The 11,138-nt window shown below is 24.8% G+C and overlaps 1 protein-coding gene across 3 annotated transcripts in view; it reads left to right on the top strand.

Moving 5' to 3' along the window:
- The window catches only part of LOC126894265 (14 kDa phosphohistidine phosphatase-like), a 93,176-nt gene that overhangs the window by 81,168 nt on the left and 870 nt on the right, over positions 1-11,138 (top strand). For 2 of the 3 annotated variants that reach the window (XM_050665149.1, XM_050665151.1), the window contains exons 3-4: positions 2,738-2,862; positions 3,773-3,889. In XM_050665149.1, the coding sequence (XP_050521106.1) occupies positions 2,738-2,862; positions 3,773-3,874 (227 nt within the window). In that variant the 3' untranslated portion in view covers positions 3,875-3,889. Of the gene's footprint in view, positions 1-2,737; positions 2,863-3,772; positions 3,890-11,138 lie in introns of those variants that run through there. The other variant, XM_050665150.1, reaches the window with a different exon arrangement.

The raw sequence follows: 11,138 nt of genomic DNA, 5'->3' as shown, positions 1-11,138 counted from the left end.
TTTTTCATTCGACATACTTTATCTTAATCGAGATATTAATAAGGAACCAGCAGATCAAGTAGCTTTTGGAATAAAACACCAATTTTTTTAAAATTAAACACTATCTAAAGATTTGCATCGAAGCGTTTATTTTTGATAGTGATTTTAATCACTGTCAGATATCATTTACTTGATCCGACTATGCCACGTCACCACTGTGCCGCGACCCCCCTGTGCTGGGTTTTTTAAGTTGTTATAACTTAGTTATAGGCGAACGGGGTGTGCAACGTATAATAATTCTTATCTCTTCGTATGGTAAAAGTAGAGTGTTGCTAAACATTACCCTCCTCCTCGCCTTTTCTAAATATTTAAATGCTAATACTAATATAATAATACGAAACTGGTTTTCATATAGTCAAAATTTTATTTAGACCATTTTCTATTTAATAGAAAAAATTATAATAAAAGGTTCCTATTAACTTTCGAAATTTATTCGTAAAATATATCCATAAAAATCATTTTTCCTTACAATAAACTTGATACAATAGTTTATAAAAATAAATAAAATTTTAATCTTTATTAATGAATCTTTCTATATTTTTACGAAAAAATCATTATTTAGCGAAAAAATGGAAATCGTATGCTTTATGATGTATATATATTTTCTTATAATAAAATCCACTTGTCAACATAAATAAAGAACAATTCGCTGTAATTAATCAATGTAACATACCTACATCGAATATAAAATAATTAGTATTAATAAATTTATTGTTTACTCATCAACTTAATACATTACGTGTATTTTTAAATAAAATATTCTATTTTGTTAAAAATACAAACTCAAACAAATTATTTATTTTTAAAAATATTTTGATTACACTATGGTGTCCTAAATACTATTCCACTAACTTCAGTTTCTCCTAGTATAATTTATAAATAAATTCAAAATAAAATATATCTTTTTATTTTTATTTTCATCTAAAAAAAATTTAGTTGTTTAAACAAAAGAAATAAAAAATAGAATATTCAAATAAAAAATCTATTTATAGTACTTTTATATAAACTCTATGGGATTCTGTAAATTTTCCAGAAAACTCCTTATAGGAGTAAATATTTTTTCTAAGGTCAAAAAAGGTAAATGTATAAAATAACAATTTCCCCTTAGAAGTAGTCAAATAACGTTGACGTTTTAACTCTATAACGTTCAACAACTTTTTCCTATCTTCTTTAATTTTATTTTTTAGGTATAATATTTGCGTTTTGTTATTTTTCATATAGATTTATTATTTATATGTATTACTTAAAAAATGCCAAAATAATTTTTATATATATATATATATAGTTTAGCGGTTCAAGGCAACACTAAATTCAGCTGTTACTAGTAACAAACTATATTATATTAGTAAGTTTAAAGCTGTTACCAATTAACTTGAAATCCCAATAGAGAAATTTCAGTATCTTATGTAGTATTCCAAATTTGAATATTTTGTGTGTGTTAGTATTTTAATCACTCACTCATTCAATAAATCACTATTCAGTTGAATTTTGTCATCATTGATCTTGGAAATGTTTTGTTAATAAGTGTTAATAGAGAATTTTTTCAGATTTTCATTAAATAAGTACATGAATATTATTTAGAGTGTGGTTTTTCTTAGAAATCTCATATCAAATTGGAAGCAAAACAGTGTTCTATTTTTAAATATAATATGGCCCATAGGGCTAATTGGTTAAAATGTGCTTAGTAGATTATGTGCTTATTATATGAAATTGAGCAATAAAAATGGAGCTTTTGATTATCTAAACGACTAAGTAGATATAAAGTTTATACAGTTTGATAAATGTAATGTGTCTGACCTGAATCATAGCGCAGAAAGTTTATTCAGTAATTTAAAACGTACATCCAAGTGTTGACTGAATTGGTTTAAGTTGATGAGTATTAGATATAGACAATTTGGTATGTTGATGTAAATTTTATTTGTCTATTAAACAGAATTATAAGTCTTGCGGTGTCAACGCAACTACAATTGTCTATTATTCCAGGTTATGTACGTGTGTGTAATATATAATCAGCACCTCCCCTCCGTGTTAATTGTTACGAATAATAAATAAGCGTGTTCGGTAACATATCATTAAATTCGCTATAAATAAATGTAAAAATCGATATAATAAACATCCCAAACGTAATGAAACGTGTTTTATGAAATAAATATTTAGAGTAAAAGTTAAAGGAAAAGTTTATTATTGTGATAAAATCAATACTACTTATAGAAAGTATAGGTAGTAAAATTTCCTTTTTTCAAAGTATTTTATTTTTAAATGTGTATGACACTACATACTTTTATTTATACTTTATCATTATTAAAACACCACGTGCAAGCTCAAAAACATTTTGTTTATTGTTATTTTCTTGTTACTGCTTTTATAATCCGGAATGTACACAGGAGATTTATCAACTTAATAAGTCAGATATGTTTTCATAATTAAATCGCACATACCTTAATTTATTAATAAAAATTAGAAGATAGGATGAAAATTTCACAATTGCATTTTCTAATAATAAACTCATTTGTTTTTTTTTTGATTAATAAAAAATAATCATGAGATATTACATAGTGAGCAAGTGTATTTATTAAAATATCCAGTTAATGATAATTTTATCTAATATTTATTTAAAATCGTTAATGCATAATGTTTTACGCACTTTTTTTTATTAAAAATATGATTTCCATAAGAGTTAACAGTACTTTTTTTGCAGCTGACATTTACGACCATTTAAAAAAAACTATCAAACCTGTTGAGTTAAATGTCACCACCAAAATGATGGGCGGAGGATGGGTAGAACACGGTGATAAATCAATTTTAGTCGAAGGAGCATCTGTGGTAAGTTGACAATGTTTTTGTGTTTGTCATTTTATTAAAAAATAATACTATTTATTACAAAATTCCCTAATTCATACGTACTTTTTATGTAATCTAAATTCGCATTTGAATAAAAAGGTATGTAAAATTGTTTTTATTTAAAATGAGTTTTTATGTTATTATTTTTATATGATTTTTAATGAAGTTGTACTAAAGCTATAAGAACATATCATGTAGGTGTAATTGAAATTAACATCTACTGTCAATATTAAATTAAAAAATAATAGTAATTGTTTATTTATTATGATGAATTTCTCTTAACTTGGTAAATTTTATATTCAATCGTATTAAACATGAGAATTTATTTTCCAATATTTTTTATTACTTATTTCTAACTATATTCATCATTTTAGGTATAAGTCTATAGATTTTTTACGCTAAACATTATTATCTAAAAATAAATTTTGATATAATATTACTATCTACTATACAGGATTCTTAGTTTTTTTATGTTTTTCTCGGTATCAATATAAATATTTAGGGAATTACAATAGTTGTTGTACAATTATTAGTATATAAATATTTAACCAATAGTGTACGTATTCTCTGCCTGTCGTCCACATCCAATGTATGAATTAAGTACTTATCCTAAAATTATCGAATCATCAAAGTTTTTTTCATAAGAAAAAAGTCTAAAAAAACAATAATTATCAAATTAAATGTTCACGAAATAGTAATTGGATCAAAAGTAATTAGATTTGTAATACCTTCGTGATTCGTTCTATATACGGTTTTCTAGTAGTTTCCGATTTTTCTAATTGGCCTGGGAACTACAAATTTAAAAAATAATTACGGACAAAAGCACTCATATTTTTAGAGTGGTCAGCAAAAAGTTATATAATATATTAATCGACCACCATGAAGTTTGTAGGAAATTTTATGTGATTGGTTGTTTACTCCGATGAATATTCAAAATGAGGCCAAACTAATATTCAATATTAAAATAATAGTATGGCCACTCACAGCGTTATGACAGACTACAGGGCTTAACACGCCACCGAAAAACGCCAAAATTAATATAATGTGTGTTATTATATTATTATGTAAAATGAATGAATTGTTAACCTAAACGTTGAACTCTCCAATTCCGTACCCCTCCCCTGATGATATTACAAAATCACGCAATTCGGAAGTTACGAGTTTATATTATATCATTCATAAATAAAATTTGTGTACTTGAATAAACTGACTATTAAATAAAAGTAAAATATTTTTTTATTGGATTTTTATCATAATATTAATTCTGAAGCGGAAATAATTATTTTTTTTTGTATTGCACTTATCAATATCGAAATACTTAGTTGTATTAATTTGGTGGATTTATATCTTTAATTTTATCTAAGTAGCTTAACATTTTAAAATTAGAAATGTTAAAATTATATATATATATATATACACATATTTAACTCAAAAATCCACAAATAATACTTAAAACTTTCATATGTGTATATAACACGTGTGCTAATCACATGCTCATATATGAATTGAATATTTTTGATATTTTTTAGTTTAAAATTAATGTTTTTAATTTTTAATAATATTAACAATGAGTGATCAGTTATATACCTTAATGTTCTTAGTAATATTTTATTTATTTTCATAATCTAAGCCTAATTATAGAAAAATAGAATTAATTATAAATTTTTATTAACTACAATAAATAAAAAAAAATTACCCTATCATTAATTTTGTAAAGTGTTTAGCTAAATTTATAGGACATTCTAAATCAAACTTTTTAAGCAAAATAACTTTTACTATAATTAAGTTTAGAAATACTGAATAAAATACAAAATTAATTTTTGGAAAAACCTTAATTACAATTAAAATTATAATAAAGTTTACTTGTGTCAATACAATTTTCTAGACTACAATTTATAATAGATTAACAATAAACATAAAACTGTGGGATAATCACAAAATATAAATCGATATTAAACGAGTTTTTTTTACTCAAAATATTAAAATAAATTTTTTTAACTTAGATTTAAATTTAGATCATTAACAATAATATATATATATTTATTTATTTATTCAATATAGAGGACAACTGCCCCTGCCTTCCCACGGTTCTAGTTCCTTTGTACTCATAGACTTTAATAAAAATCTTAATAATACTTTGGATAAAAAACCATCAACAGTTTCATTGTTCCGTACATATTGATACGGTTAAACGTGAAGAACTTTAATATTTTTATTGAAATGTTGTTCCCTTTAAATATAACACGGTGCTCTGTTATTAGCAACGAATATAACAGTAATGCCTAAAGGTCGTAACTAAAAGTTAAAGCGATGCATTTATTTCTATATAGGCCATGATGTCGAACCATATTGACCTCTTGTTAGTAAACAGAGTATATGAAATTATAAGAGCCATTTATGCTGTAAACAATAATTGGATTGACATATTTGAAATTACTGACATTTTATCGTAAACCAACATATATGATACTAGTATATAATTAATACACTTAAACTGGTTTCTTAACATTTTTTGAAAATCAATCCAATTACGTTTTATCAAAACAAAAAACAGTAACAAAAGTTGAAAGAAAAATATTTGTGTTAAAATATTTTAACTATACTTTTTTAATTAGCAACATACTTAATTAATTAGCTTTTAGTATTGAAAATTATGTAATTAAGAAAATGACTTATTGATAACAACTTTCAAATCAGTATTTCAAAAGTTATTAACATTTTTAAATTTAGGACCGAAAAGTAGTGCTAATGATTCTTGAAATACTGACACAAAAGTTTTTAACGACCAGTCATTTTCTTAATTACATAAATTTCTATTTTATTAGCTAGTTAAATATGATGTTGTCACTTAAAAAAATAAAATTGACAAAACACATAAGAAATGAACATAAAAAATATTTAGAAAAAATGTATTAATTTAAATGAAATCGAGTGGCTAGCCTTAAAAGAAATACTCAGTTTATAAAATATTTTATCATGTTATTGATTAATTCATATGTCACATATATTTCGTAAAATTTTAACTTAAGTTTTTTTCTGAAAGAGAAATTAATTATAATATTTTATCAATATGCCGGATAGTCGGTGAATAGGAAACTCACCGTACTGTTTTTTTTTCTTTCATTATAGTTTTAATTATTCTTGTTAGGTAAAGATTCTCATTTTACTATAATAGATAAATTAGGATAGAAGTTCATGCAAGATAAGATTCCAACATCGAAAAAAATTATTTTATTTTATTAGTGATTCAACACGTTATGAAATTTTTTATGTTAACAATACCTTGCAAAAACCGTTATCAAGGTTATTTTGTTATCAGTTATTAGTGAAATTACATTAATCAATTTTTTCGTTTTAACGTTATTTTTAAAATAACGTTATCAAAACTTTTCTTTGCACGTTCTACACATTTAAAGTAAACAATTGTATTCTTTGTCCATTCTACACAGATTTATATCCAATCTACATACATCAGTAGCAGACATCCTTCTACAAATATCCGCAGCCACTGTAGCTGTCTAGGGAATATGTTCCGTACAGTGTTATCATCCATTCTTGCTTACATTTCTGTTCATGTCAAGGTGTCATAAATGAATGCCATGGTGTATAGTAATCTAAGGCCGTGGTATACTCACTAATAAATATTTTGTTATTTTATTGTAATACTGTTAGGAATATTTAATTTATTTTTATGATTATATGACGTTGTTTTTTAAATATCGTTCTTATCCTCGTCGTTCTCTCGATAATATCGACATTATGTATATATCGTTTAATGTTCATTTTTTAATTTTCTATAATTTAATATTTCTCGCACTTAGCCTTTAGAATTGTACGAAGCTTTCAAATCATCAAGCAAACGCATGAAACATTTTTTTTATATAATGTGTTCATAAAATTAAAAGAAAACCGCTTATTTTGTATTAGTTGCATTTTCAACTTAATTTTTACTTACATTTTCGTTAAAAATGTTATTTTTGCAAATACAGCAAATTTTAGCCATTAAATTACTTTAAATGCTTTCAAAAAAAAAAAAAAATGTTTATTATCATCCAACTACGTAATTTTTTTTTTTACATGTTATTTGGATAATTAAGTTTGTTATGATGTTATCACATGACAATTAGAAGCCATAGAAATATTTAAAATTTAAAAATCTATAGAATTGTTTAAATTTAAGAAGCCATAGAAGTATATAAAATATAAGAAGCCATAGAAGTGCATAAAATATAAGAAGCCATAGAAATGTATAAAAAATAAGAAACCATAGAAGTGTTTAAAATATAAGAAGCCATAGAAATATTTAATATATAAGAAGCCATAGAAATGTATAAAAAATAAGAAACCATAGAAATTCTTAAAATATAAGAAGCCATAGAAGTGTATAAAATATAACTAGTGTGTTACAAGTATTTTCTATTATGTTACTATTATTGTTACTAAATTTGCTGTATTTGCAAAACTAACATTTTTAACAAAAATGTAAGTAAATATTAAGCTCAAAAGGCAAGTAATCCAAAATAATCGTTTTTCTTTTAATTTTATGAACACATTATATAAAGAAAAATATTTCATGCGTTTACTTGATGATTCGAACGCTTACGTTAGCGTACAAGCCCAAAATCTAAGCGCGAGAAATATAAAATTTGGGGGTGTCTTATAATTTTGACCACTACTCTATTACAAGTTATATGGACAGAAAAAAGTGCCCTGGGTTACTCTATTTAAATAAACGGTAACATTGTGTGGTACAGTATTAACATGGCATAGTTGTGACAAGTATAGATGATATCTGTCTGAGATTACAGAATACAATATAAACATACACAAAATAAAGTCGTCGGGTCAATTTTTTTTTTTTGTAACTAAAAATATATATAGTACACTCTTTTTTTTTTAGTTATGTTTAAAGCTCAGAGAATTTCCGTTACATTTTCAAAAGTTAGATTGAAAAAGTTCTATGTTTGTGTGTTATATAAAAAGTTTATGTTTCAAGTTTGAACTCTGCTTGTATAAAGGAAAATTGTCCGATATAAAAAAAAAGTATGTACAATGAAAGGGGTAAACAGAAAGTAATAATACCAGCTTTTTTCAAAAAGTTATAGCAATATAAAATAAAATATGAAAACGAAAATTTTAACACAAAAATTTTATGTTATTTAACTACGGCAGCTTTTGCTCATAGAAAATAAAGTGTCGGGGCAAATTTTCTTTTTAAACTATAGTACATGATATAAACTTTGTTTTAACATATGTTTAAAAGTTAAATTTTTGTGCAATAGTTGCTATTTTGAATTTTTGCTATTATAGCACGTAAATTATCAAATTTTCAAAAAAATTACACGAAATGTATAATGTGTTTATAAAAAAATATTAATTTTATTTTTATTAATTTTTCAAAAAGTTATGGTAGTTTTAAGAAAAAAATGTAAAATTTACCAATTTTAAAAATCAAAATCTTTAAGGATTTTCTAAATTAACGAGAATTTTTTTAATGTTTAAAGGCGATGTATTCAACTAGATATGATTTATGATCTTTTAATGTATTATTGAAAGAAATCGGTTCAGTGAGAACTGAAAAAAGTGTCGAAAAACATAAAAAAAAACACATCATAGCAAAATTACCTTCATACCTTCTCACTAAAAAGGTATTAATATGCGAACCTGAGAAGTTCTCAGATTCGCATCAAAACTAAAGAAATATTTTTTACGATACGAAGTGTTTCTTATGAATTGGAAAAATTCAGAGAATTTGTCAATCCATCATTTAAAGAAAAAAATTAACATTATTCAAACAAATCAATTGTTAATTTTGTTTCCAAACATTCGTAAACTGAAATCAGAGCCAATTGAGAATTTAATGGTACTGAAAATTCTTTACTAAAATAATTCCACACAAATTTCCATGCTCCAGTATGATATTTTTAATATACACATTAAATTTACGAACAGTAATATTTTCTCATAAAAGTGCCAAATTTCATATGTACAACTTTTATCACTAAAGTGTCAAAATTTTCCATACGTCGTATGTAGTTAAAAACTACATGTGTGGAAAGTTCGTATACATGTTTTAAGAAAAAGGTAATTTTTTATCTTTTTTTAATAAAAATGTGAAACATTTTCTTTGGTTAGGCATTCTATATAACTGGTGAAAAAACTTTGAAATGTATGGGACCTAAAACATCTACCTCTCCTTACCATCTCTAAAGCTTTACCTGTATAGCTTTTTTTTTTTTTTTGTAGACCTTGACTAAAATTAACTGTCATATAATTTATATTAAAATTATTATAATAGTTAAATAAAGAGCATCTGTTATGTTGGATATGTGAATATAAACAATTAACAGTAATCAATTTCAAAATGACAATCTTTATTATTTTTAATAAATCGAATTATAAAACTTTAAATTTCATTCGGAACTGTGACATCTGGTCAATTGCTTTTGAATGCATCGTATATTTTCATAAATAAATTGTAATTTAATTTAATTTATAAGTCCAAATAAATAATTGTTCATATTTGTAATATGTGAATAAGTATTTTAAAATGTTGACGTTTACCTTTGAGTAAATTCGAGGAATATTATTTTTTTATTATATCAATTTCAATTAGTCGTGAACTACCTTAATGGAATAGTATCAAGCCGTTCGATACATTAATAAAAGTGTTAGGGACTCGAAAGTCAAGTCGGAAAGTTTGTAGATAGTTTATGAAATGATATTTACTTGGTCCTTGTTAAGCAGCAACGGCCGAGACTAACTCTTCTGATAGTTTGAAAAAGTAATTTGTGTAATGGGACTTGTCTAAGAGATTTATTTTATTTAGAACTAAGGTGCACAAGCAAGTAAATGTTGTGTAATAATCTATTCGTAAATATTATACCACTACTAGGGTAACATAATTTTTTATGATCTTATAGTACACCACTGCAAAAACTATGTGGGTAGTAATGTATGAACGCATTTTGAAAGAATTTTATGAACGAGTTTGAATCAGTTAACTAGTTCAATATTTTACAGAGTGGAGCAAATATAACTGACAACTCTTACAACTTTTGATACAATTGGCATATCGCTATAAATTTTCTTTCAATAGTTTATACATTTCTAGACCATATCAAAATTATATTGGTGTTAATACGTTGTAAATATTCACTAGCATGAACTGTAACCACTTACCCAGCCTATGTTTTAAGATGCTTTTAACTCAATGAGTACTTGTCTTAAAAATGTTTCTTTCTTGCGAGAAAAGTGCTAAAAACTAGCTATTTTTTTGTAGTTAAATAAAATAATAAAAAATGTGCTTTACGTAGTATAAGGATGCATGAATTATTTTTAAAATAATTACGGCGAAATGTTAATCGTATCAAAAGTTATAAGAGTTGTCAGTTCGAACTGTTCATTTTGTAAACTCGAAAACTTTGAATAATACATAATGGAAATCAAATCAATCAAAATATCCATTAGAAAACTTTGATTGTTGTAAACTTATTTTGTTTATTTAATGTATATAAATAGCCAAAAGCGTATGAATAAAACAGCTTGACATCAATCAAATTGACAAAAAATTCCAAAAAAATTATTCCTAGAAACTCTTATTTGATCTAATAATTTGATATTACACCGAAGTTAATGTCCTGGAATACTTAAAATATTTATTTCTGTTTATGACAACATTATTAGTGTTTTTCGTCCAAAATTCATTTTGCAAATCCTTTAAGTTTATAACAAGTGTAATGTATTGAACCATTATCAAATAATGAGTTATTATAAACATGAATCTTCTAGAGTAATGGGAATATTTTCATCGATTCTCAATCATAATTTAAATTATTACTCTAATAGTGCAAAGCTTATAGGCTCCAAAATAACCCATTAAAATCCAACTTATCGGAATAGAACGTGTACTTATGAAATTATTTTATAGACCAGTGATTATTTAATCGTTTAAAACTAATGCGGCGTCCTTCGAAACGACAATCGTTTGTATTCCAAAGAAAATTTAAACCTTAACGTTATTAATCTGCCGAACTAAAATATCCACATTAATTGCTATGACTGTTTTGATGTTTGTTATTACTAATTATATATGAATAATACTTCTACTGCCAACAGCATACTACTGAGCTTGGTCTACTTTGATGGGATAGTTTTAAGGATATAATAAAATTAACTTTCGAGAACATAAATTAAATTTTATAGCTAAATATATTATATAACATTGTCGAATTATGTTGTAATAATAGAAGATCATT

The sequence above is a fragment of the Daktulosphaira vitifoliae genome, unplaced genomic scaffold, assembly GCF_025091365.1.
Source record: "Daktulosphaira vitifoliae isolate Bord-2020 unplaced genomic scaffold, ASM2509136v1 Scaffold_1, whole genome shotgun sequence".
NCBI lineage: Eukaryota > Metazoa > Arthropoda > Insecta > Hemiptera > Phylloxeridae > Daktulosphaira > Daktulosphaira vitifoliae.
This window is presented reverse-complemented; position numbering and strand designations above follow the sequence as displayed.